The sequence below is a fragment of the Drosophila sulfurigaster genome, chromosome 2R (assembly GCF_023558435.1).
Source record: "Drosophila sulfurigaster albostrigata strain 15112-1811.04 chromosome 2R, ASM2355843v2, whole genome shotgun sequence".
In the NCBI taxonomy this organism is placed as follows: Eukaryota; Metazoa; Arthropoda; class Insecta; order Diptera; family Drosophilidae; genus Drosophila; species Drosophila sulfurigaster.
The window spans coordinates 36,818,836-36,846,091 of record NC_084882.1 but is presented as its reverse complement, the minus strand read 5'-3'; the positions used below and the strand labels follow the sequence as shown (position 1 = coordinate 36,846,091).

The window sequence follows — 27,256 nt, the reverse complement described above, 5'->3', positions numbered from 1 at the left end:
AAAGAAATTTCAATCCAGGCATTTAATCGATGACGTTCAATCGAGAGTCAAACAACAGACCAAGGGCTACTGCCCTCTGGCTTGAATATGCCAACAATCCATTTACTATATATGTTTGTGTGTGTGTATGTATGTTTTCGACAGAGAATGTTAACCTTTAACCGGTCGATCTGCGGTTGACACTGTCCGTCGTCTGCCTTTGGAATTTATTTATCTTGGTTTTATGCAAATGTGGCCGCCAGCTACCACGATTGTTATGGGAGAGTTTCTGCTGCTTAGACACCGAATCCGAGTCCGGCTATTTGACTGCAATCAACACAAACTACATATTTGTATGTACTATATGCAAATACTTTACGTATACGTATTATACTACTATACACTACTCAATCTTTAAGAGCAATCAACTCATCACTGGCAAAAGGTGACGTTCAAATTAATTAATGGCAACTGTAGTTGTAGATGGTCTATCTGCTCGTGGTTTCTGAGTGATTGCCAATCAACTCGATAGCTTTGCAAATGTAGTTGACACACTTGTTTTCTTCTGGCTAGCAATTAAGGAACTTTGTCAAGAAATTTCGACTAACCTTGCTCAAAAACTGTTGCATACCAAGAGGAGCTATGTGGAAAAGGTTTCATTTTATGTGTCTGAAATTGGTATTTGAAAATTGACATAATAGTTGTTTATGCTTATAGAAAAGTCAATGTAAACAGGGTAGCTGGGTGTTTAGATGTGACACTTAAACCCTTGACAAATGTAAAACACCTTTTGTGTCGCACTTTTTGTATAGTCTTTGGCATTGTACGCCTATAAAGTGCGAAGACTACTTATAAATATTACTTTTCACACGGCCTCAAAAAGGACAATAAATGGGCGAGAATACAAAGAGCGGGCACAAGAGCCTTGTGTCCACACTCTATTGTTGTCAATAGTTACATAAATTTGAATCAAATTAGGTCTTCAAAGTCCCCCAAAGTGACCAAGCACTAACGCATGTGTTGCGCATTCGCGTATAAGAGTTGCTGTTGCTCTCTCTCTCGCTGCTTTTTGCTGTGTATGTTGCTAGCGTGGGGTCTGCTTAGCAACATGTTGCTGTCAACATTCTAAGAGCACAAACGAGGGCATACAGTTGTAAATGCATTCAACATTTAGCTGGCATTTATTTGCAGAAACTATTTGGCATAGATTTGATCTGTGAGAATCGGGTAAATGAATTGCATATTCAATGTTATAAATATGCATTTCACCTGAGTGGAACATTTGAAAAATTGCTCAAAACACAAATTTGTATTTATAAATTTCTAAATTAAGCAACAAATTTAGTTTTTTTTTTGTGTTTTTCAATCTGTCGCTGATCTCGAGCTCAAAGTTCAATGCTTTGAAGGGGTTGTTTTAACTTTAATCACAACTCCAACTCGCGCTCTCTTATCGAGAGAGAGTGAGAGAGAACATGTGCGGCGCTGGCAAGTTTGTTGCTATTGTCGTGTTGCGTTGTGGCGCCTGCTCAGCCGTCGAGTGTCAGGCAGTCTAACGGGACCAGTGGATACGTCAACATCGCCGCGCGGTTTACTTGAGCTCTCTCTCGTTGGATGCTCGTCGTGATGGCTTCCCAAAAGCCCCCACCAACGTCATCGTCGTCATCTCCGTCGTTCGCTTTGTAAGTCGTCTAGTGTCTGGTGGTGTTTGATGCTGCTATTGCTGGTGGTAAACTGTTCCTGTTGTTGTTGTTTTTGGCGTGACATCAGCATCAGAGCAGACCACAGATGCTGTTGACACGTTCGAAGGGCATCGCTATGCCGGGCATTTGCCTCAGCTCGTCGTGAATTCTCCGCTCCGCTCGCTCGCTCGCGTTGGGTTTTACTTTTTGCCAAGCGACGCTCGCTGCGGTCGCGTATCCCAAAAACGCCGTGAGAGGCAACGATAACACGAACGAGGACGAGACAGTCTGCCGTGTCCCGTATCCGTAACCGTCTCCATCTCCGCATCCGTCTCCGCATCACGGTGTTCGCAGTCGCCTCGAATCCTGCCAATAATCGCAATGCGACAGCAGCTGCCAAAGTGCCGTGTTATTTGTGCAATGCGTATAAAATACGCTCTCTGTTCGGCCCAGTGGAAACGTGCTAATTATAATATGTTAATGTGTCTGCCAGCAGCAGGACAACAAAACGGCAGAAACGATGGCAACGACAATGCCACAAAGAGTGCAACTTGTGAAATTGGCCAAAAATTGCGCGACCACAAGCCCCGAGGTGTCCACATAGGCTGAGGCGGCAGCGGAGACGCAAAGGGGGGAAGGGTGGTATATAGAAGGAGGGAGGGGAGGGAGGAGGGTAGTGCAAATATTTGGCACATACCCGAGCTGCTAACAGCGAGCAGCGAGCACAAAAGCCGACAAAACGAAAGCAACAAAAGCAATTATGCAAATATTGCAAAAATAAAGGCAACATCAGAGAGTGTGTGTGCGTATGTGTGTGTGATGCGTAAATGTGTGTGTTGGGCAACTCAAATTGATTAGCATAAGCGGATGCGGCACTCTGTTCCTGCCTCTTTTTTGGCTCCAACCTCACACTAGCACAAATATCGACTTTAACAAGTTCTATATGCAATTTCCTCACACTCTTAAACACACACACACACATTGCTTTGTGTGTGTGTGTGTTTTGCGATGTGCACAATTAGCGCCAAAGTCCACAAAATCGACTAATCAAACAAAGGGACGACGACGGCATCGTTGGGGAAAACTCGAAATTAAATTGGGGGGATTTTTCACGCCTGTGTTGACGTCCACGACGTCGACGTCGACTTGCTGCCTCTGCCTCTGCTTCAGTCGCTGCCTCTGCCTCTGCTGAGGCGCATCGTTCGCAAAATACGCGCGTAATCTATTTTCATCGCTCGACTTATTTTAATCTAGACACGGCCCTCGCAGACTGAGATAGAGACTGCCGCTGATGCTGATGATGGTGATGCTGAGCCAAGATACTCGCAGCAGTCAAAGTCAATTGGTTGCCCGGGTAGCCGAGTGTTCTCTCTCTCTCCCTCTCCATCCTCTTCCTTGAGTGGTAGTGCAGCAGGACGTCTCGTGTCTGGCGCAACTGGCGGAGGCTTTGCATTCACTGCCTGCGAAATTAAAAGTAATTTTTAAGGATTTATCACGGATTTGCAGCATCATCGTCGTGACGTCGGCGAAAAATGAGCTGCTTCCTTCATTCAGTCTCGATTCGTTTTATTTTTGGTTTTGCATTCGGATTATAAATTGATATTAATACGCGTAATTTACATTGCTGCCACTTACTTCAGTTACTCAAGCACTCTGCCAAAGCCATTGCCACTTGCAGCACAGTTGCTGACTCTGTCATTGCCACAGCCACAAAAGTCCTTTGCCAGCTTTCGTGGCGCGTTGCCTCGAGTTGCGCGTGTAATTAAATTATCACAACTTTATCGCGTAAGATGAGAAAATACTCGCCCGACAATTTTTGGGCGGCGAAGCGAGGCCAAAATTACTGGCCAGCATCGGAATCTCAGCTCAGCTTTAGTTAATTACTTGCTTAGATTTTTTTTCCGAAACTTTTGGTTAATTACAGCATGCTCTCGCCTCTTTCCACTCTCTCCACAACTTGCCCCAAGCGATGTTCCAGCTACAAGCTTGCGTAATTGCAATTTGCAGCCGTCAAATGCAGTTTCACATAATTGCACTTGAGAGAACAAGTATCTGTTGAAAAAGCAGCTTTGTATTCCTTGTTATTAAATTAAATGAATACAAAACACAACATGACAATAAATCAGAATTTATTTCTTTAAAATTAATCCTCCTAGTCACAAGCCAAACGAATGCATTCACAAAAGCAACTGCAAATATGCGGAGTTAAATTTATTTGTTTGAATATTTTTTTAAATTCTATTAGTTGGCAAACTAAAAGAAAACAATAACGATGCGGCGCCTTTTATATATTGTATTTTTTGCAATTCTTGATTTACATGTAGCATGTGAACCAATATTGGAAAATTCTCGCATTCAAACAGTTGTACCCTGTCTGCTTAGGATGAAGGATCGTATTGACTCACAAGTCAATAGAGAATGAAATATATTGTGTTGAATAATAACCAATTGTTAGTTATAAATACTAGAATATTATATATTTTAAAGTCTGAATACAATTAAATATATACAGGGTAGTTTCATGTCGATCAATATTGGAAAATTCTCGCATTCAATCAGTTGTACCCTGTATTGCTTAAAATGAAGGATAGTAATCGACTCACAAGTCAATAGAGAATAAAATATATTGTGTTGAATAATAACAAATTGTTATTTAAAAATACTAGAATATTATATATTTTAAAGTCTGAATACAATTAAATATATACAGGGTACTTTCATGTCGATATATCTAGTACTGCTCCCATTTATATTTGTTATTCTTTCCGGAGTTTTTGGTCTTTTTGTTTTGTTGTTCTTTCATTGTGGATATACGAATGCGAATATTTACATTACTTTTAATATACGTCCACAGACGGAGTCAGATCCAGAGAGAAATAGAAGGAGTCGTTATGTTCATGCTTTACTCCAAGTCCGGCGGGCATTTATACATTTTCCGGGTTTTCACTTGCTTTGCACTTTTTCCTCTGTGGCATTCACATATTCGACTCGTTTGCGTTCCCTTTCTCGTTCTCGTTTTCGTTTTCGTTTTGGCTCTTTTATTATTATTAAACCAAAATAAATTGTTCGTTTGTTTGTTCAACAGAGTGTTACTTTTTAAAGGCCTCGCCCAGCTCTCTCTCTCTCTCTCTCTCTGTGTTCGTGTCCTTTCCACACCCGAAAGCGGTTTATTGGCAAAAAGGCATAGAAATATTATGTTCCCTTTGGAGACGGACGCATCGAACACATGTTATACATTCTTTTTGTTTTCGTAAGCATTTTCTCTCTGACATTTCTATGGCTCTGGTTTGGTCTGGTCTGGTCTGCTCCCCACAATCACAATCACAGTCCCTGCGACGGTTTTGTTTGCTTGTTTGCACATTCTTAACTGGCAATCAGGAGCCCCCGGTCCACGCCCTTTCCGCCCCCCAAATTGTTGGCCTACACGTATGTGGGCTAGTGATTGTGATTGTTGAAGAACTTTTGTCATTTTGCTAATTTACCATTATTTACTTGTTGTTTACATGGCATCAGCACAGAGATTATTCTCTCCACAATGCTGAATAAAAAGCGAAGCTTAACAATCGATTCGTTTAACCATTTCAATAATTTATATTGAATGCAAAAAGTTACATTATTTCCGATGTCCGATAGTGAAATAACTTAATCCGAAGCGAAGCACGTAATTGGCTTTTAGTGGCATCAAGGCCATCTTCAATGTTGCCACAAATAAAATGACTGTGAATAGTTAACCCAGGACTAATTAAATACAATCAATTCCAGTTGACTTCTCTTAGCTCGCAGCATCGAATTTGATGCTCTAATCAGCTGTTTACTTTGGGGGATTTCCCCTCCTGACTGACATCCCGTTCATTTGCTGTTTTTTGGGTTTTCACGCTCTTGTTCTAATATTTTATTAACGCCTCGTGTTGTGGCTTGTCTATGAGCATCTGTCTGTGTGTGTGTGTGTGTGTGTGTGTGTGTGTGTGTGTGTGTGTGTGTGTGTGTGTGTGTGTGTGTGTGTGTGTGTGTGTGTGTGTGTGTGTGTGTGTGTGTGTGTGTGTGTGTGTGTGTGTGTGTGTGTGTGTGTGAGTGTTGAGTTGAGTTGAGCTGAGTTAACTAGGTCAGGGGATTAACTTTGTTAATAATAAAACACGCAATATTGCCACTGCAGCTGCCGTGAACCAATTCCTTTGCTCAAAGTAGCAGCTGGCTTTAAAATTTTCGTTAAGCTTCGCGTGCCACTAAAGAAAGGTGGACAGCACAACCCAGCAGAAGACTCCCCAGGAGAACTGAGGAGAAGGAAGAGGGGGTCATTGGTTTGTCGGTATGATGAGGGGGTTATTTGTGGAACGCTCTGATTTCGTTTCGCAACGCAGAGTTTTTGCGACTCCAGCAGCAACGATGTTGGCAAGGAATCTTCTGAATTATTTATGACAATTAAGTTGTAATTTCATTTTATTGCCTTCAACAGAGCCAACATTTCACCGTCCGCGTATGCTCGCCACTTCCCCCCTGTCCCCCAACCATCCCCTCCATCCTATATCATCATCCACCAGCTACATCCTGCGTTTGCATCGAGTGTTTTCGCTTCGTCCTTGTTTTTTGCGCCTCGTATCCGTTGCTCGGCTTCTCCACAACTCGTCTCAAGTCGACTCCACGTTTTCTTTGTTCCTCGTCATTTCACGCCACGCAGCTGCGCAGCTACAGCTACAGCTACAACATGACCATCGTCCCATCCTGGCAGCAGCCAGAGCATCCAAAGCATCCAGACCATCATCTTATGCCCATTCAGAGCCCCTTTCATTTTACTCTCGCCAAAATGCCATCGTAAAGCGCAAAATGTATGTTTTTGCCCTTGATACCACGAACCGCTTTTTGTTAAGTTTCACTCGTTTGTTTTGCAGCAATATATTTCTTTCTTTCTTTTTTTCTCTTTTTTTTTTGTGGCATACGCACTTTATTACTTATATATTCTCATATAATATGTTAGGTGCCTCGAAGCGCTCTGTACACTTAACAAAATAACACTGCACCTGTTCCAATCTTGCGTCTTGGGCGGTTTAACTTTTCCGCACGGAAACTTTTTCTCTTCAAATTTCTTTTTTTTTTAAGAATTGTTCTTATCAGTCTTTTCGTATGTGTTATTAACGGAAAGTAATAATACTTTGGCTGAACTTGCTCGACTTCCAGATGTCCTATCTGCTCTCATTGAAACTAAATATTAAATTTTTAAGCCATCTTTCATTTCGACAAAAACTTGTGGAAAAACCCCTTTCGTTGTAGCTTACTTTCAGCCTTGAAGGGTATTAAGAAGTTGCACAACAACAACAACGAAAATAAAGCGACTTAGTACATTTCTTTTGAGCTGTCATAACTGCTGAGGAAAAGCTGAACTCATCTATAGATCACATTAGAGATGGGCAAGGATGCTGTGGTTAGCTTCTTGGCAACCTTGAATGAAATCAGATTTTTAAGCTCAGCCACGCGTTTCGTTTTCGGGTTGAGAGATTAAAGGTGAGCCAGAGCTTGAATAGAATACCTGGCTGGCTTGCTAGCTTGGCAAAATGTAACAAAAAGGAAGCAATTGTGCCTTGCATGACTTGACTAAGGGCTAACTATGCTGTTCGTATCCTCATCAAACCAAGTCCAGTCCAGTCCTGCCCACTCTCCCTCCTCCTCTTCGCCTCCGTCTAGGAGAAAACATTTAATATTCTGGCTGTGCTGCAGGCACAGATGCTCCGAGATTTGCACGAACCCAGATCAATTATTTAGTGAATGAAGACGCCTTGCTGCTGTCACGTGGCTGCTTCTGATTTTTCCGAGACATCTCTGTGGCGAAAAGGGGAAGCTGAAGGGAAGGGAAGAAGGAAGCTAGTACATGTACCAGACATTATTTAATAACACATTCTAGTTACAGTTGCCAATGAAAGTTGTGCGCTAACCAAATTACTCAGTGTCTTAACTTTATCCGGACTCCGTCAATCTGCCTCTTCGCAAAGGCAAAAGTATTGCCAGTCGAGGTGACTCGCTGGACGTTTTAATAGGGCCACAGCTGCGTCCCAGGTTGCAGTTGGCGTGGCGACTTCTTCTTCGCCAAGTCGAGAAGCCATTGCACTGTCAAAAGTTTTTGACACGTACAACGACTAAACTTTTCAGCGGTGGGCACAACATAAATAAACACGCCCTTGTCGTTGTCGTCGTCGTCGTCGTTGTACACGCCTACGTCCCCAAATTGAGAGTGGGGACTGAGACTGGAAAGGGAAAGGGAACTAGGAATGGGAACGGAAGATTGGCAGTGGGTCCAGAACGTGACCAACGGCCTGCTGTTTGTCCGATTTGTCCTTTGAAGCTGCCGCTTTTGCTGCTCGTAAATTTTTCAACAAGTTTTTATTATGGTTGCGTGTCCTTGGCAGCAACAAACAAAAATAATAATATGAAACACCAGCCTACCCTACTTACACACCTACACACACACGTCTGTACTTGGGTTTGTGTGTGTATGTGTTGGGGGTTTTTATTTTATTTATTTAATAAAATTTAGGAATACGGCTGCAAATAATTTATGGCCCTGGAATCTGCACATTAATCCTGCGAAATGTTGCCAAATTATTGAGCTAATAAATATTTACCTTGCTCACTGCCCCCATCTCCTCCTCTTTTCCTCCTACGTTCCCTCCACTTTACCGGATCGACTAAAACAGAGAGCAAACTTTCCAATCCCTGTTGGCTGAGCTGACACTAAGCCATAATTTTGATTTAGCCCTCTGAAAAGCTGCTTGAGATTCCTTAAGCGTGCATTTATCTTTACCGAACACACTGGGTGTCGACAACAGTAACAATATGAACCAGTGGACTGAGGACTGAGGCAAGGGTTTGTCAGGCTCAAAAACTAAAGGGAATCACAATATTCACAATCCTCTGGCAAGGCCAAAGCAAAGCAGAGCAGACCAGAGCCAAGCCAAGCGGCAAGCAAGGCTATCAATCACATGCATGTGAATACAAGTATGAATTTTGTATTTGGAATTTAGGGGCAATTTGACCTGGCCAAGAGATTTATGTGCGCCCTGTGCAAGAAATATTCATTTTCAATGCGCAGCTGATGAATCTATTGAATATCGCATAGGTAAAATCTGCTTTAATCAGTTACAGGCAGTTGGCTCCTTTTCCTGTCCTGTTCCGCCTTCCACCTTCCTGTTGCCAAATACACATCGCCAATTTGGCAATTGCATTTGGAAATTGGCCAAAAACGACAGGCAGTTAGGCAGTTAGTGAAGCTAGTGAAGACTAATTCAAATTTACATTTGCGACGAATCAAACAATTTGCTAAATTATTCAACTGAGGGGACCATAAACCGTATTTTCAGTCGGTTGCCGGCCTAAAAACCGCTGATGAATGTCGACGCGGACAACATCCTCTGTATATTCTGTGTTTTGTGTTTTGTGGTGGATGGACACAGATCTGTACACAGAGCTTTCACTCTGCCACATACCACGATGACGATAGAATCTGATGTGTTGAAAGTGCAATTGATTTGCTTCGCGTGTAGCGCAGAGTGAAAATGTCAGTAGGGAAAGCAGAGAAAATGAAAACTGAAAACTGAAAACAGAAAATAAAAATAAAAGCGAAACGGCAGGCACTTTGATATTTTCCATTGAATTTCCGTGGTTCCGTGGCGGATAAGTTCGCTGACCGACAAATTTCAATATGATTTCAATTTTCCACTAAATTGAACTGAGCACAAAAGATGAGAAAATTACGAGCGCAGCGCGTTACGCTTAAATAAATTCGAATAAATAACTGAGCTGTCTACGGCAAACTGAAACTGTTAATACTCAAGCTCTTACTCCTGCTATTAACAACAGAAACACCAACTAGACGGAAGTCCCTGTCTAAACCAGGATTCAAAGTTTCTCGTTTCTCTTTAGAGTGAGAGTTGCAGCTTGCGGCAGTGGCAGCGGATGCTGTGGCCCAAGATGAAAGCTAAAATATTCGTATATATTAATTTTGATGCTCAAGAAAAATAACAGTAACAGAGAAGAAAAATACCAAGCAAAAAAAGCTAAAGAAAAACACATCGAAAATCCATAAAGCAAAGTTCGGCTGAAAGTTCATCATCGTGAGTGGTAGCTGCAGCAACCACTACAAAACCTTCAACAATAAGAGGCAGCAGCAGCAGCAGTGAGGCAAGTGAAGCGGCGGCACGTCAGACATCCGACAGATTCCGATTGAGATTCAGATACAGCTATAAAGGCAAAGCCAAAGACATGCGTCGCAGTCGACGTCGACGTCGCAGCCTCTGTCGATGCAGCCCCAGAAACATAATGGTGTCACTAGTGGAACTGAGGGTCTCGAGCATTTGTACTAGAGTGTTGTAGGAGTGCTGCTGTGCTGCAAAAGGGAAAGAGGAGGGAAGGGGAGGGGTAAGCACTTTCCGCTCAGTTTGCAAAATATGAAGTTTGCTTTGAAAGTTTGCGGTTTTTGGGTTTCCTTGCTGGCAAACGAACAATAAGAAAGCGCCGAGAAATACATTAAGCTAAACATAAAGAAGCATTTTTCAGCCCACCAACCAGGCCAGCTAAACATATGCAGGTTTACTCTCACACTCTCTGTCTGAGTGTGACGTACTTAGTCGTAGCTCTTAGGATAACAAGGGATTTGTTTGGTCTCAACCCGATCTGAGACTTGTGGCTCAAACTCCCTCTCCGCCTCCCTCAGCTGCTTCACGTTTCGATCCGATGGTTTCGGTTTAGCTTTCATCAGTTTTGTGCTCAGCCGTCACTCCAGCGGGACAGCTTCCTCTTTCTCCCCGGACACCACAGAACAGGACACGACAAGACAGGACAAGACAGGTCAGGACAGGACATGAAGACAGGATAGTCAGTTGGGCCAGTCGTCCGCAAGTGTCAGTTAATGAATGTTTTGTCATACTTCTCGCATCTTTCACAGTCCCAAAAGCAAACCTCAACTTGAGGCAAACAGTTTACAATTTGTGGGCGCCACACACATACAGTTACATAACCAGTTACTCACACACAGTGTGTGTGTATTTTTTGTGAGTTTTGAGTGTTTGTGTGTGAATAGTACCATTATTCATCCCGAACGGGATGCTTGCCATCTTGTTGCTGCTAGAATTTCATGGATGAATGAACTCAATTGATACCTTTTGTGTACTTTTAATCTAGTCGAAGAAAGCCCCTAGCTCAGAAGCCGATCATCAGCATTGAATGGCAAAAACCCCTTCGAGCAAAATACTTTCATAAAGTCTTGTCCGAAAATTGCCAGCTGGCAAAATAGAAAATCTCTTATCATGCATAAATTTATGTTTTGCTCCACTTTCTTTTTTGTTTTTCATTCAAAAGAAAAATACGAAATTTCAAAAATATCGTTCAACGAGAAGCAGGCAAACTATGGATAAAGGAATTAAAGCAACAATATACAAATTTAATATTTATCAAATAAAAAACTCTGATACAGCTTTTAGCATTAAATATTTATTTAATGTTTGGTGAAACCCCTCATTATAATTGATGAAATGGTCTGGAATTTCATTAATTAAAACTTCTCTTGCCTTGCCGCATTTCAAACTAATCGAAACCATTTTCGCTTGAATCGCACATAAATTAGAAGCCCAATAATTTAAACTGAATTATTAAATCTGACGACAACATAATCCCAGAGGGGAGAAGTGAAGTTTTCAAGTGTGGATGGAGAGTTTAGAAGGAAGGGAAAGTGAAAACAATTAATGTTGGGAATTTTCGCCGATAGTCCTGCCACGGTCTTTATGCGCGGTTGTGTGAAAAGGGAAAAAAAGAAAGAAAAAAAGTTTACAAATTGTTAACCGAACTAATTAAATGTGATTTCAGTGGCGAATTTGTTTCAATTTAAAATTAATTTGGAATTCAATAAATAAAGCCCCAAACCCAATTAAGGCACGCGTCGCGAAATTACGATAAATAAATAATTCAATAATTTGTATCGTCATTAAGCAAACCAAACAAAAAATATTCAAAGCCACTGAGGGATTCTTTTTTTTGTTTTGCAACATTTTTAAATAATCGAGTTATCAGCAACGATGAGTACTAAAATCTTGTTCTCTTTTTTCTTTATTGTCTATCGCTTTGTTTCTGAATAAATTAAAAAGAGGAGACCGCAAAAAAATAAACGCAAAAAGCGCGTGTGAAATATAATTAATTGTTTTACTGTCAGAGCAAACAAAAACAAAAAATAAAAAATAATTAAAAACAACAACAACTAGTTAAACAAACAGCAACAAATTGGAAGCATAACAAAGCCAACGTGCAACCTAATAAGTGAAATAATCAACAAATATTGATGTGTTAAAAAGTGAGATTCCATAAAAATATAACTATATATTCATTTGATTCATAACAATAATAATAATACCTTGCCTCAGCAGCAGACGAAAGGATCCCCATGAATATGAATACAATACTCGTAACGTGTAAGCGTATGAATACAAATGTGAATAACGATATCGGAATGATTATGAATATGAACAGTAAGCCGAGTATATTGACCAGTTGTAAGAGCCATTCTACTCGACGCCGCTGATGATGATACGAGTAACAATAAATTCGAGTATGAAAATTCCAAAAAATGCAAATTGCCAAATCTGAGGGTGAACAATAAAATCGGCCATAAAGAACATCAAATCAAGAGCAGACGCTAACCGACGATAATATTCGCCCAGGCCTCAGTCGAGGACAACAGCAGCGGGAGCAATAACAACAAGGACAACAACCAGCACTCTGGCCGTTGGCGATGGCCGAGTCGCAGCCAAATCCCGCACAGCATCTGCAGCGGCAAAGACCCCAGTTCCAACTCCAACACCATCACCAACTCCGACTCCATCATGGCAGCAAATGTCGGCACGTGCACTGTGAGAACTCCTGGAGCGTCGTTGGCTGGAGGAGATTCGCCTGGCTGTTGGCTGTTGTGTGCCTGCTGACGCGGCCCGTCATGCCGGAAGTTATTTATCGAGTTGATCCTTTGGGTAAATGTTTTGTTTTATTTTTGCCCTTTTTATTTCGCATTTCAGCCATGGCCACAGTCATGGCAGCAGTAGCAACAGCTACAGTTACAGATATACATAGATACAGAAACATATACATAGTAGAATTTCGCGTTGCTTTTGCGCTTTATCTGCAGCAATAACCATCCTCTGGCACTGTCCAGGAGTTGGGATGGGATGTTGCCACCGGGGGGAGTATGGGTCAGCCTGCTTTTTAGCTAATGCAGGCGCCAACCTCCAACTCAACTGGCGATGGCCATGGCCGCGTTGTCCTCCGCTAAAACAAGTATATATATTATGTATAAATCATAATTAAGCACAAATACACACTGAGTGGGAGTGAGTGTATTTGTGAGTGCTTGTGGCGTTGTCCAGCGAAACTTTCGCAACTGATCTCTGTAAGCGAGAGGCAACCAAATATTTATGTTCGTCATTAATGATTAATAGGACAACCAAAGCAAACAATCATAAATTAAACCACATTAATTAACCGACTGTCCGTCGCAGTAGATACCCGATATAGAGGATGGCCTTGGCTCATATACTCATACTCAAATCATACTTCAGCTGATTTGAAACATTTCTCATAACAAATTTTATAGTGGAAGGGTCATGAGCAGCTCCTTCAGATTCCGTTGTATAATGCCACTCATTCCATCTCTCTGTTAACAGCTTTCAATATCCGCTGAACTTATCGATTTAGGCCATCTTCAGATTGCAAACGTTAACATAAATTAATTGCTTTGCGAATAAATTTCGCTGTGAAAAATCTACGCAGTTTAAAGCCAAGCGTAGCTCTTATACCAAACGGGAGTATAAGAGAGTGTCAAAGTAAGAGAGCGGAAGTGTTTCGCTCCTGTTTCTGAAAGGGAATGGGACATCAACACATCCACGCGCGTAATGATAATTAAATAATATTTTGGCAAAGTTTCTGTTCAAGTGCTTTACGGTTTGGGTCATTAATTTCAAGGCCGCGTTAGTTGATGAGCTTGTTTTCTGTCGCAACTTTCCTCTAAACCTGCAATTTATCGTGATGTCGCTTAAGTGGCCGCAGCTTCCACAAGTTGGTGGCAAGGGGCACCAATTACTGCGAGGAGAGTGACACAAGCAGCTCTCGTTGTCATAAATATTCAATTGCTGAGATTTCAGAGTGTCGCTTTTTGTTTTTTTCGTTCGTTTAATAGATAGATAGATAACACGCGCAAGTTGGAACACAAGAATCTGATACATATGGCAATGCCACGCCCTCCTAATGTCTGCGACACACGCAGCAGAAGAGTCTTGTGTGCTGTCAAAAAAATTGTGAGTTGCTGCCGCTGCCTCGAAAAATGTTGCGAGTACTTCTCGTCCTTGTCTAGTGGCGCCTTGGGTCGCGTTGATAACAGACAGAAACGGAAAGTTTCATGGCCTACGCGCTTGTTTCACATTTCCCCGGGTCGTCTCATCGCATTAAGATGTGCTTTAATCTCCCATCTTCTTCTGTCTTTGCCGCTGTCGCTGTCGTTGAAGTCGTATGACTGGGGAAATGGCATCCTAAGGGCCAGAGACCTAGGAGTAGGAGGCTGAGCTGTGCCTTTGTCATATACGATGCCTTTTAGTGTCTTGCATGAGCTGTAAAATTTAACTGGAGGCGACAGGATACTGAGCACACGAGCAGCTCTAGCTCAGTTCAACTCGACTCTGCAGCCTCTTCACAATGGTTGAGATGGTGCTGAGTTCACCTCTGAGCCGGATTCAACTCTCCAGCCACACAGCTACAACAACAGCCAGCCGCAGGGTCGTTAATATTCTTGTTTTTCTATTTCGTGCGCAATACCCTGGACAGAAATTCAAACGGGGGATGTGAATGAGTGAATGTAGCACACTGATTGCTATCTCATCCTTCAGTCGACCCTTGATTTAATCAGCTATCCTGCTGCTCATGTTCATCGCATAACACTTGCGTTTACTTTGGCTCGCTTAACTAAACAGCCAGGTAAATGCTTGCCAAAATTATGAAAAGTGAAAGAGTTATTATCATTTTATGTCGCATAAATTTGCATGCCACTTCCGCCCCAAGTGGCTGCTCCATCCTCCTTCCTCCAGCCTAAAAACACAAGGACTGCACAGTTGTATTCCCCACTGTTCCCACTTCAGTGCTTCAGCTACAAGTCCAACTCCTGCTGGCATCATCGCGCTCGTAAAACGTCGGCCAGGATGCGCATGACTTCTGATTTATGAAAATACGAGTGACTGTGTGTGGCACACACATGTAATGCGTACTTTGTACCTTGTTACCGTTGTCTGGGGGCTGTTAGAGTTGTCGTCTCTTCTCTTGCTCTTCTCCTGCGCTGTTCCAGCTCCCCCTTGTCCTCTTGGCATCCCTCTCTCACTCTCTAATGGCCGCAACCAGTTCGCAATTACAATTATTAAGATGCTTGAAATGCTTTGCGAGTTTCAAGCTGGCAACTCAATCAAGCCACTAAGACTGGGGTGGAAAAGTTTCTTCGCTGAACCGCAGAAGCTAACCTCATAGGATTATTATGCTTTCAACTTCAAATAACATTTAAAGAGCAGTGAAAATCTGTTATATAATGTGCAATTTATTAACCAAAAAACCCTGTAATTTAAAACATTGCAGCTGGCAATGCAATCATTCGTTTGAATAGATTTTCTTTAATAATGGAGTCTTGAAAAATTTTTCTAATAGATAGTGGACTCTTAAAGTGTTATAAAATCTCTGCTCAATTCTAATTTAATAAAAATATACTTAACAGTTATTTATGCAAATATCTTAACACTACAATACAGCTTTATTATTGATCTGTTTTCACTATTCTATTCTTTATGAAGTGTCAAATACAATCAGTTGAATAAAAAACATAGTACATTAAAAGGGCTTATCTTAAACCGAGAACCAGCCAAGCGAAACTTCATCTATGTTTTAATACAGCTCTGCGATGATTATGATAGAGTTGGCTGGTAATCGCATTGTGTGTGTGTGCTCTTCAAAGCATCTATATTTCAAAACACAGCCACGTTTATGATAGAGTTGTCTAGTAATCGCATTAGGTATCCTTTTTCCAAAGCCTTTTGGGAGCGACTGGCGGGTTTAATGCCACACGTATTCAATAATAGAAATATTACATTCGCTAGTCTAGCACACATACGGAGGTGTGTGAGGTGTGAGTGTGTGTACTTTTTGTTTGTGTACATACACACGTAATCCTTACACACACAAACCCATCGCCCCAGTCGCGTTTTATGGCTCACATTGCCCTCTCGACTGACACCTTTCCTCCTTTTTGCAGTCATTGTAAGGCATTTGTTTAGTAGTGTAAACACTCAGTCATGCATACACACACACACGCACACACACTCTGAGACAACTGACACACCTACACACACGTAAACAATTTGGGTAATGAAGTCAGTGGCTCAGAGGACGCCCCCAACAACAACACAACAACAAGAGCAGCATTGTCGCCTCTAAAGTGGATAAGAGAAACGTACAATAAACAGAAACAAATGGCAGACAATATTTTGTTGCTTTGCTTATTCTCTTGTTGTTCTTGTTGTTGTTGTTGTCTCCGTACGTCTGTTTGTCTCGCGAAGCTGGCGACGCAAGCGGAGAAAAATGTTGGGAAATAATTTCACATGAAATTGAATGTCTGAGTTTGCTTAGGTGTCAAGTGTCAGTTAAGTTGAAGACTGAACGATTGCATAATGGAAATTCAATTTACGCTGCTTCGCCCATCGACTCTATTCTATTCTTCGACTCCCAAACATACGAGTCTATACACTTCACTAAATATAGCTTCCTTCGATTCCATTCCCAAGTGCGCCAGTCCAATTTCACCTGCCACCGAATTCCGCTTCACTTCGGTTCAGTTCGGTTCACTACACTTCAGTTCACTTCACACAGCAATCACATCAATGTCATTTAACTTAAATAATACTTACTTAAATACCATACAATTATAATCTATTTTCTAATAACGCTGTCGTATCGAAAATTAAATCGAAATTGTAGAAATTGCAAATAATAAGGAAAGAATGAAAATCAATTTACGCTTACGTATCAAATTGACATTTTAAGCATTCGAATTTAAGACTTCGGAAGTCACAAAATAGTTTAAGCTCACACACAGTGCTGTCCAGCAGTGTGTGTGCACGCAGTGTTTGCGAAATCACTCCCCTGATATATGGCAAAAATATTCCTCACTTCTGTTTGCGTGTTCCATTTTTGTGTTAGATGTGGAATCAAATATTCAGTTGAGAGAAGAAGAAGAAGAAGACTGTTGTCCTATCTTTCTCTCTCTTTTCTGTTGTCTCTGGACTGTTTTCTGTTTATTTTGCTGTACGTTATTTGGCGATTTATCGACTTTTACTTTGCGCTTCTCATATATGTATTAATGCAGCTCGATTCTCTGTTTGCTTCTGTTTCTGTTTCTGCTTCTACTTTCAGCTCTGCTGGCGGCCACCTTGCGGACGTACCAGCGTGCCGGATGCGATTCAGAGCAGCTGTCACTCAGCTGTCCACGTGGTACTAGCATTTCCATAGAACTCGCCCAGTACGGACGGGCGGGAGGTAAGTTTCCATTGTCACGTACCGAAGAGCCAAGCGTTATCTGCACAGATGTGGAGCAGGAGCAGCAGCAGAAGGAGGAGGAAAGAGCTCTGAGTGGACTCCGGACAACAAATGGTCGGGCGCTTTTGGACTGAAGTGAATGCCAATATCGCAATTGATTGATTGTTGCCTAAAGTTTGTTCGTTACACGCGTCGATTGTACGCATTGTATTTTACTTATTTGTGTGTGCACGTGCACATGTTTTGTCTCTCTGTCTCAGTCGCACAGAGACAAGCAAACAGTCCACTTGGCACACACACACATTCAGATGGCAAATGAGAAGCGAGCAATGTTCCACATACGCCCATATCAAGTATACGCAGAGTGAGATGGTCAGTTTGCATTCTGTATCTACTGCTTGCCCCATGTGCGACTGCAGCACACTTTACGCCACTTCAGAGCACTTGAGCGTGCCCTCCACCCACACCGCACACACACACTCTTTCCATTCCACACTTGGCTCTTCGATGTATGGAGAAGCACTTCGCAAATGACAACGACACGTTCACAAAAAATTGCCCTCTCGTCCACTTGAACAGATTTATCCGACCACAGCTTGTGTCCGCCAGTGTCGCAGGAGGACCTCACCACGACCGGAAGTGCCGGCGATGCTGTCATCCACAGCGGCACCGAAATCGAAGTCAAACCGCCGGAAACGTGTACCGTAAGCGGATTACAGGTAAGCTGAATCAGTATAATTGCAATTCCATCATCGTCGCACTCATCATCGAGCGCCAAGCAGGCAGTCAGACAGCCAGAAAGGCAGACAGCCAAATAGTCATCCAGTCAGACAGGCTCAGCGCCCACACACAGACATTTAATCATAAGAACACGTTTACCTATCTCTACTACTCTCTACTAAATGCTGCAACGAGCCAAGAGCTGAGCTCCTTTTCCTACAAGAGAACGAGAAGCTAGCGCATTTCAGCTTACCTTTTCCGGGGGCTAAACGTGTTTTTCCCATTTTCCGCACGATTCCACAGTGTGCATTCAAAGGCTTTCTCAAACACAACCAAGCGCGATAAAATGGCTCGTTTTTGGTCAACACACTCTCACACACTCACATATGAGTAGAAGAAATAGAAAAAAAATAAAGAGGAGGAGAAAGTAAATCAGTGAAGTAGAACGATGCCATAAAAACAGCAATAATTCATAATGAAAATCGATTCGATTCACTTTGGACCAAACTGAAGGCATAAATCATAAAATATTTTTAGGAACTCGCCCAGCCAAATCCACAGTAAAAGCTTAAACCGACCCAATACAGCATTTAGAACAACTCGTATAAACTCATCAGTTAGTTGCGTTGTGTGTGTAAATCTATCGTTCAAATCTCTCTGGCATTATCACTGCAAAATATATGATTGTTCACAGAGAGAAAACTGGAATTAAAAGTTAGATTCAGGAAATAAAGAGTTAAAAATTGAAGACCACAAGAGATAGAGTCTTAACAACTTGAAACATTTCCATAAAACTTCATTTGGCATTCAAAGTGAAAGGAAGGACGGAAGAAGCACATAAAATATTCCATGGAAAGCTCGACAAAATTAAATTCAGTATGTATAAGAAAGTTGGTCTCATGTGTGTATGGCTAGTAAGAAGAGTATGTCGCAATTTGTCACATTTATGAGGTCGTTTGGGCCACGTTTTCAGAGTCAGTCCTCAAATGTGAAGTGAACCCCATGTAGTGGTTAATTTTTCATTGAACCATATCCTTCAAAAAAGGACGAACAGTGACGACACGAAGGAGCGCTGATTGCGTTTCATTGAGCACATCAATTTGAAGCAAGACTATGGCTTTATACAGCCATCTGCAAGTATGGTATGTGCTGTGTTCTAACATACGCTCAAGCCAGACAGATAAAGACCGAACACAGAGAGAGAGTGTGTAACCGCAAAGAGAGGGTCAGGACAGGACAGGATGGGGCTGGTATGGGGATTGGGATATGGATAGGACACACTCACGCTTCATTTCCGGCGCTTCCTTAAAGCGGAACTGAATTGCGTTGGCCCTCGTGCTCGGTTCGGCTCTTGACTTATGGGCGTATCGCATTAAGGCCAGCTTACACTTACTTGTGCCACACAGCAGTCCACACTCAACCCCATTCTAGGGGAGAACTGAAACGAGAGTAAACAAATTATTACGGGACTGTCCAATCGATAGATTTACTTATAGAACGACGGGCGACGCCCGACAAAGCCGCAACATCTTAGGACCTCAGCACAGAGCAGAGAACGAGAGATTCAACCTCAAAATCCAATTACGTCCTTTTGCAGTTGGATCACAAAATGAGAGAATGCGGTTAGCCGAGAATCTCACTAATTAATAACAAATCAAAACACTTGACATGCCAACAAAGAAATACACTTCATTGAATGAAGCAACTAGATGCAAACATATCTCAATCCAATCTTTATAAAAAATTTAGCATAATGTATTGTAGATTAAATAAACTTTCATTAAACAGCAGGATGTTGAAGTCCTGATGCCAATTCCAGCATAATCCGAACTCAGTTGTTGCCCCTTTGTTTATTGTAACTCTTAACGTTGCAAGTTTTTGTATATGTTTGTACATTTGATGCACATTCATCTTCATCCGGAGCACATAGCTGATAATTAATTGAAAGCTAAACATAAAGCTATTCGCACTCGATGCCAATCAGCTGCTTGCATAACAACATGCAACATCTGGGCGCCTGTCGAATTGTTAAGGCATATAAAATGCATTCAGAGCTTTATCTCTTGGCTAGGCCGACAGAGATTTACGACTCTCCAGCTGAGGTGGCGCCTTCTCTGCTGCACTGCACTTCTCTGCACTGTCCTAGTTGCCATCAGGGCAATCATTTCTGCTGTCTACTGTCTGCCGTTTGCCATTTGCCGTGGCGTCGCAAACAACAACAAGGATGCGGCCTGCATCCTTTGCGCCTGCATCTGCCATTTGTGCCCAATATTCTATCAATAGCACCCTCATTTGGCGCTGTCCCCCCTCACTCGATTCATACATATATTTTATACATGACTATACCTCTATATTCTCTCTGTGTATTTGTCTCCATTGCAGTACGCTCTGCTGCAGACTGTCGTGGATGCCTGCCAAAAGAAGCGACACTGCAAGTTCGCTGCGAATTCCAAAACCCACACAACTGGAGATCCTTGCTCGGGCATACGAAAATTCGTGGAGATTGCCTACAAATGCCGTCCATGTAAGTACGAATACACTACGTGCACAGAGAACCCTTTTCTGGAGGTCAGCCAACCGAGACCTTTCACTTTGCCTGTCCTTTAAAGAAAAATATAATCGTTTACGATACGAGACAGAATACGCGAGTGCTCGGTTTTTTGTCCCCACCGCGTGTTAACCATGATATATTTTATTTGCTCTGCGGCAAAATAAATATTTACCAGATGCAAAAGTGGCAAACATCAATTTAAGCTCGGAGCCGCAAACAACCAAAATTGTTTTTGACTACAGAGAAAGCATCAGCATCCGCGCTCTGTTATTGTAGACATCTGCATTCAAGCACCTGTGCACTGTTCCTTGAAAAACAAAGTTCAAATGGGCACTCAAGATACTACAAATAACATAAATTGACTTGGGATTATCAGAGCTGTAGTCGAATAGATTCGAGCAGATATTCATAGCTTATGTCGATGAGAGCTTTCGTTTATTCATTCGATGAATAGAAAAGCAAAATTAAACTAGCACAAATCACGCACGTGAATGCTAATTGGGAACGAGAAGAAGTTGAATGTGAGTAGAGCATGAAACGAGATAATAATTGTCTTAGCATCAAAAATTAATTGAAAATGTCCATTAGTAAACAACAAGCACGACAGCAAAATAGCAAAACAGCGAAAAAGCAAAACAGAAGGAAAACATGAAAACAAAAACGCAGAAGGTGTTAGCATAATACTTGTTCTAAAAACTGTCAGTGAGACTCTCTAAATTTCAGTTATGGCCAGCGAGAAAAAATAAAATTAATGAGGAGTCCTCGACTACGGTGATAAGAGACACGGCGAAGGCGGATGGATGGCTGGTTTTTTTTTTTGTGAAGGGGCGGGTCAGATTGCGTTGGAGATTTAATTCAGCTAGAAGCATAATGAAAAATGCAGCTGCGCTTTTGCTTTTCCTATTCGCGCAAACATTAAAAATAGTTGAATAAACTTTTTTGCTGAGTTATTTGCATAGTTTTCCCAGTGCATTTCAGATTCTGTTCAACGCTGTCGCCTTTCAATGTCCCTGACCCCAGTTGCAACTGCTTGTTCTCCCCTTTTTTTGCTCCGCTCCGCAGCAGTGTTGGCGATTGGGCTAATGGCACTCGATTATTTACGATCCGCTAAGCAATTCGTGTTTAATCGCAATCATCCGGCAAACAGAAGCCGATAAGCGAACAGATGAAGCCCCTAACCGAGGCTCTTTTCTGGCTCCTCTGACAATGTTTCACCTGCTTTGCGATTGAACTTCCCTTCCTCGATTGGTATTGTTGCCATGCTGCTGCAGTGGATAATAGTCGTTAAACGAGTTCTTAATGCCCTCAGAACAGTCAGTTCAATTTTTTTTGCAAATGTATTCAGATTCAAGTAGAGGAAACGAAGCAGCTGAGCTGCTCCTTGAGCTTGAGCTCTGTGCACTGCGTGTAATTCTTTGGTAATTTGCGTCAGACTTTTAGCCATTTCCAGCCCGGTTTCAGCCCTTTGCAGATTTGGCTCAAATATTTTTTACGTTCTCGTTTTATTTCTGCATTTTTTCCATCCATGTACTGTGCTTTTTTTTGTGACAAGTGACGCAGATGTTATCTTGTTAAAAAGCACACAAACAAACCAAAGAAGTGAAACAAACAGGAACAGCAGCAGCAGCTAGCGCTCCATTCAAATTAGAAAAAAGGGAAATGCACAGCGGGTCGACAGAGTTGGGAGTTGGGAGCACAAAGCTGAGAGCCTGGCAGATAGACAGTTTCAGGCTCGCACTTGGGCCTCATAGCTCTCACTGAACGTACTTAGCTGGCACGTTTGTTGAAGCCGCAGGCAAAGGGGAACGTCGGGGGGAGCTACGGTGAGGTAATATAATTAAGGAGAGGCGCCTTTTTTGTTTTTTGTTTTTCTTTTTTTCTAAATTGTCTGTTATCTTTTGCTCATTATGGACACCAGCGACAAGTAATAAAACTGCAAAGTACGAGTGGAAAACGTTGAAAAATTACGGCCTGGTTATGTGCGTAGAAGCGCAAGTAACCCGGCCACCAACCTCAGTCCTAGCATAACAAGCCAGAGCAAAGAACTCGAGGCATTGCATGCGAGAGCCACAGAGCACACAAAAAGCTGGACGAGGAAGCAGGAAGGAGTACACGGTGCCAGACGGCACATTGTGGTCATAAAAATATGGCAATTTTCAACTTTTCTCACGTCTCTTCATAATAAAACGTGCACAGAAGGAGCCACAGCAAAAGCAACAGAAAGAACTGAAGCAACAGCAAGGAATCACAGCGCCCAATAGGATGGCTCTGCACGTAACGTGTGGGCGTCACAGCCCAAAAAGCCTGTTCGAGACAGCAGCAAGGATCTAAAGGGAAGGGGAAGCGGGGAGGGGGGGGGTAGTCAATGCCAGAGGCCCTGGCCCTGCAAACAGGCTATGCAAATATTTACTAAATTTATTAAAGTTCATCTCTGACCAGGGCAAAGCATTCTTTTTAGTATGCATCAAATGATGTACGAGTGCCGACAAGTATATGCTTTTATACCTTTGTATATGCATTCACATAAATACATAAGTATTTACTATATGAATGTGGTTTATACATACTTAAAGGGCAGGCCAGCAAAGTGCACAAGGAAACACCGCAAGACTCATAATTGCTGCTTGGCAGTTAGACTATGCTTTGACAATTGAAGCTTCTTGGCTGAGTTCCAGCAATTTGCTTTGCAACCGAGAGCTGACCCTTAGGCAAGAATAATCAGCCGATGTGTGGACAGTAATTGGTCAACATATTTGCCTAATCTAGATCTGTGCATACCCTGTAGCCATAGTCAGCAGGGTAGTCTTTCAATTACTTTTCCCTTGCGCATACTCAATGAATTTCCCCGAAGAGTGTCCATCTGATTGATTCAGAAATTAATCTTTATTGAAATAGTCCACTTTTTTATTGTCACTCCACACGTTTTACATGGCGTATGAGTTATGTTTTATGCGTATACATTGTGTAAATGGCGCACATTTATTTGCATTTAATTCTGCAAATAGTTGCAAAATGTCAAAAATGGCAGCGATAAAGTCGCCCACACACATCGTGTAATACATAGACTCACAAATGGTGTAGTATATATTATATATGTATATGTATGTGCCAGATACACATTTGATTGTTATGTATTTTTTCCGGCTGTTGAGCATGACTCTGCACAAGCGAATGACCGCAATTAGATGATGCTGGTGCTGGCATTTTTTGGCGTGCTTCTAATAAATGTTTTTGCTGCCGACACAGACGAATTCCGGAGCAAGTTGGCCTGCGAGAACGACAACATGCCGCTGATGTGCAACCCTTACTCCCGCATCGCCATCTACAGCGCCTCCTTTGGCCACACCGAGAAGGAGAGTGTGCAGTGCGGCAATCCAGGACAGACACCAGCTGGCAGCGTCCTAATAAACCGCGAGGATGCAGCACAGCCCAGTAAGTTCTCCCTCTTTCTCTCTCTATCTCTGTCTTGTCTAGTCTGAACTAATGAGAATCGCTTTGTCACACAGCCTGTTTGGTGTCCTATGCCACAGAGACTGTCATGCAGATCTGCCATGGGCGACGACGCTGCTCGGTGACCGCAGATGCCGGCACCTTTGGACGCCCCTGCAAGAACGATGTGCGCATGTACCTCAAGGTGGTCTACACCTGTAGTGAGTACTCTAAATACCCTGCTATATATATTAGATATCTATGAACTAACATTCGATGGTTCAACTTTAAGTTCCTCGCAAGGTGCTAAAAGATCGCTACGAGACTGCTCCTGAAGCCGATGAGCCGCATCAGACGGATCTGGATCTTGATCAGGATGAACTCTACGATGAGGATCAGTTCTATAAGGAGTCCGAGGCCATTCCACCAGCTCCCAAGCTGCAAGGCGCCAACAGCGGACGACCCTTTGACTTCGATCACAGCCCCGCGGGGAGAGGAATCCACAAGCACTTTACTCCCACCTTTGCTGTCCCGCAATGAGGGTTCGCTAGAGGGTAAGTTATGCAATGCCAATTCAATTGTTGACTGTCACAGAGCAGGGTTAAGTGTGGCCTATAGATTTGTAATTCGATTCTGCGGGTGTGTATCAGGCACATGGCTCGCAGCTCCTTTGATGGAGTCGCTTACTTCAAAGTGCCTCAACTGCGACGCATTGTGCATACATATTTTATCAGCAAGCCATGCCCATCCATCTTCATTAGCCAGCTGGCACTCGACGAGTATGAGCATGCGGCATTAACGTAACGTAACGTAAAGCAAACCAACGTAACGTAAAGTAATGTCAAATCATGTTCATCCGCGTGCTCGCTTGATGGATGGATAGATGGATGGCTGAATGGATGGATGGCAGGCGGGTCACATCCTCATGCATAGATACAGTTTGTGTTTGAGTTTGAGTTACAAGCCTGAATACTTAGAGAAGAACTCACATCCCATTGGCAGAGCGACTACAGTCATCTCTACGATTGTTAGACCGCATAAAAGAGTCGTTCAGGCAGCCGTTGGATGCTGAAGCAACAACATTGGCCAATGACTACATAAGCACAACAACAACAGAAGAAGATAATGATGAAGAAGACATCCAAACAGATACAAACACTGAGACAGTTACTGATGATGCTAATAGCGAGGAGACTCGTTATGAGGATGGCAACTACTTCAATCGTCGCAAGTGTCAGATGCTTGATGATTGGGGGCCAATAGGTCTCAACTGTACCGACGAGGACATTGTCACAGAACGTGTCGAAGTGGTTGGTTTCTTGGCAAATTGGCTGAACACCTATCTCTATATTCGAAGTGAGTTCTTTCCTCTACCCATCAACACCCCCACCCCCCTTCAAACCACACAGTTGATTCCCTAACTTCCGCCCACCCGCTGCTGGCATGTTGTTCGGTTCAGTTCAGTTAAGGCTTTCATGTGTAACTAATCGAAGTTTTTGTTCTCGCACACAACCTCACAAAACTTTGGTGGCAGCAACATCAACCGTACTTTATACCACAGCCATGTCACATTTCCAAACACTGCAGACGATGCTAAAAAAATACAACGGGAAGCGAAGAAAAGCGCAGGCAGCGTCTCAGCGCTCTTGGGACTCGCTGTCATCAGCACAACACAAGAGGGGATTGTGGGAAAGTGTGGGGGAAGTGGAGAATGCCCCCCCTTCGTGGTCTATGACCGAGAACATACTCTGAGTTGCATGTGCGGCACGTTGCATGCACCTCTTTGCTTACCACACATGTTAAACTTTTTGATTTCGCTTCGGTCATATACAAAGTCGCCCGATTAAAACTTTCGTCTCAGATGCCACGCAAATGGCAAGTGCAGACAACCCCGACCTGACGAACAATCCAAACAGAGACTGGAGTCTCAACTCTTGACTGCAGTCAGCAGACAGAAGACTGCAGCCAAGTGTAAAACCCATCATGATGCTTTGCGAGACTTACACTAACTGCTCGACTCGCTCGTAGATTGCTATTAGAAAATTAGGAGAAAGAGTGACTCTTGTCAGATTTTCATTATCTTTCTTGTGTCTCTCCTGTTTTTCACAGAGCATCAGGAACAGTTTTACCTCTACCTCATCATATCGGTGACAGCCGGCGTTCTGCTTTGTCTCACCATTGTGATTGGTCGACTCACTTTGCAGAAGCGAGGAGGACGCAAAAAGCGAAGCTCCAGTGTCAGCAACGTGGCTAAGAACTTTGGCGTCTCGCAAATTGACAGCTCAGGCCCAGGAGGAGTTGGAGGCGGAACAGGCAGCAATTTCCAACAGCTGGCAACAGGTGAAACACATCTGGCGGACTCCTTCGGTGATGACATCTCCGACATCGATGTCGATGTGGATCTTACAGCTCCCATGCCGCTGTCCAGCTTATCATCGCGTAACGAGGTGAGTTGCAAATGAATTGAAATTGCTTAAAGTAATCGTGGGATTCGCTGGGAGAAACAGTTGCGAATATAGAAAGCAGCTTGGCTTAGTATTCTTATTTAAATACTACTAAATAATTGTCGTCGTAATCCCTTTTTTTTCGGGGGCTTAACTCGGTGTAATTTACTAAATCACCTCTCAATGGCCACAGTGAATAGTTCTCAGCATGTGCCTGGCCAGAGGAGCTGCTGGCTTGGTCATTACCTGTAGTCATTACCCAGGGTAAATAATCATTTCTAAATATGGAAATTTCATTGTTCTTGCTTCCGTCTGTCTCCTGGCTTCTGCCGCCCCTGCCCACAGCTCCACAATAGACAACAAGGGCGCATCAAAGCCAAGAGAGACTTGTTGTGGTTCTCTTTCTGTTGCTTGTTACTGGTTGCTGGTTCCTGGCGAACGGAAATGAGAGGAAGCTCGGCGCCAGTGAAGTTCCCTTGCCATTAAACCCATTTTGGCCAACACAAAAGCGACGAGTCCTTTAATCGCCCCGTTGTCCCGCAGACCCCGCAGCGCAGCAGTTCAACTCTTTCTACTTCTCTACACTTCCTCATCCTCTGGGAGACTGGGAGACTCGTAGTAGCCTTGCTCCAAATGCTCGTTGCAACAATTTTTGTGCTTTTTGTTGTTTTTCTTGTTTATTTCATGGGGGTCGGAGCATGAGGAAACAACAGGACAGCAACAGAAGCAGCTACAAAAAACCATTCCCGCCTTATACTATACATATATTGTGTATGGGTGTGTGTTTGTATTTGTGCATGTGAAAGCACTCTGATGGTTTGCTGAAAGGTGGAAAATTAAAATTACTGCACCCGGTAACGGGTACCGTC

The 27,256-nt window shown here is 42.8% G+C and overlaps 3 protein-coding genes and 1 long non-coding RNA gene across 6 annotated transcripts in view; 2 read left to right on the top strand and 2 right to left on the bottom strand.

Moving 5' to 3' along the window:
- Positions 1-27,256, bottom strand: part of LOC133839126 (glutamine--fructose-6-phosphate aminotransferase [isomerizing] 2) — a 120,058-nt gene that overhangs the window by 78,222 nt on the left and 14,580 nt on the right. The gene's annotated exons all lie outside the window — the stretch shown is intronic.
- Positions 1,543-26,180, top strand: LOC133835918 (protein eva-1 homolog C-like). 3 transcript variants are annotated; one of them, XM_062266107.1, is made up of 10 exons: positions 1,543-1,658; positions 11,783-11,985; positions 12,059-12,655; positions 17,121-17,243; positions 17,823-17,962; positions 20,346-20,487; positions 23,761-23,946; positions 24,021-24,164; positions 24,236-24,497; positions 26,053-26,180. In XM_062266107.1, exons 3-9 carry the CDS (start codon positions 12,424-12,426, stop codon positions 24,481-24,483), a joined length of 1,215 nt encoding a protein of 404 aa, XP_062122091.1. In that variant the 5' UTR covers positions 1,543-1,658; positions 11,783-11,985; positions 12,059-12,423; the 3' UTR covers positions 24,484-24,497; positions 26,053-26,180. The 3 variants fall into 3 exon arrangements, with proteins under 3 accessions (XP_062122091.1, XP_062122089.1, XP_062122092.1); XM_062266105.1 differs by lacking the exon at positions 26,053-26,180 and adding an exon at positions 24,946-25,037 and having other exon boundaries at positions 11,783-12,655; XM_062266108.1 differs by lacking the exon at positions 11,783-11,985 and having other exon boundaries at positions 1,552-1,658.
- On the bottom strand, positions 4,411-10,007 carry LOC133835919 (uncharacterized). Its single transcript, XR_009893661.1, has 2 exons — positions 7,556-10,007; positions 4,411-7,488 (listed from the first exon to the last, which is right to left on the bottom strand). It is a non-coding gene; the product is annotated as an uncharacterized LOC133835919 (long non-coding RNA).
- LOC133836858 (uncharacterized) lies at positions 24,839-25,998 on the top strand. The gene is made up of 3 exons (XM_062267445.1): positions 24,839-24,881; positions 24,946-25,299; positions 25,403-25,998. The coding sequence occupies exons 1-3, from the start codon at positions 24,839-24,841 to the stop codon at positions 25,693-25,695; spliced, it is 690 nt and encodes a 229-aa protein (XP_062123429.1). The 3' UTR covers positions 25,696-25,998.

What these genes read in the sequence shown, in the direction of transcription:
- LOC133835918 (XM_062266107.1), top strand. Translation starts at nt 12,424, where the DNA reads ATGGCCGAGTCGCAGCCAAATCCCGCACAGCATCTGCAGCGGCAAAGA. An exon ending in GTACCGTAAGCGGATTACAG is followed by an intron (nt 17,963 to 20,345) that starts GTAAGCTGAATC and finishes TCTCCATTGCAG; the next exon opens with TACGCTCTGCTGCAGACTGT. An exon ending in CGAGGATGCAGCACAGCCCA is followed by an intron (nt 23,947 to 24,020) that starts GTAAGTTCTCCC and finishes TTTGTCACACAG; the next exon opens with CCTGTTTGGTGTCCTATGCC.
- LOC133836858 (XM_062267445.1), top strand. Translation starts at nt 24,839, where the DNA reads ATGGATGGATGGCAGGCGGGTCACATCCTCATGCATAGATACA. An exon ending in CATCCTCATGCATAGATACA is followed by an intron (nt 24,882 to 24,945) that starts GTTTGTGTTTGA and finishes TCCCATTGGCAG; the next exon opens with AGCGACTACAGTCATCTCTA. An exon ending in CACCTATCTCTATATTCGAA is followed by an intron (nt 25,300 to 25,402) that starts GTGAGTTCTTTC and finishes TGTTCGGTTCAG; the next exon opens with TTCAGTTAAGGCTTTCATGT.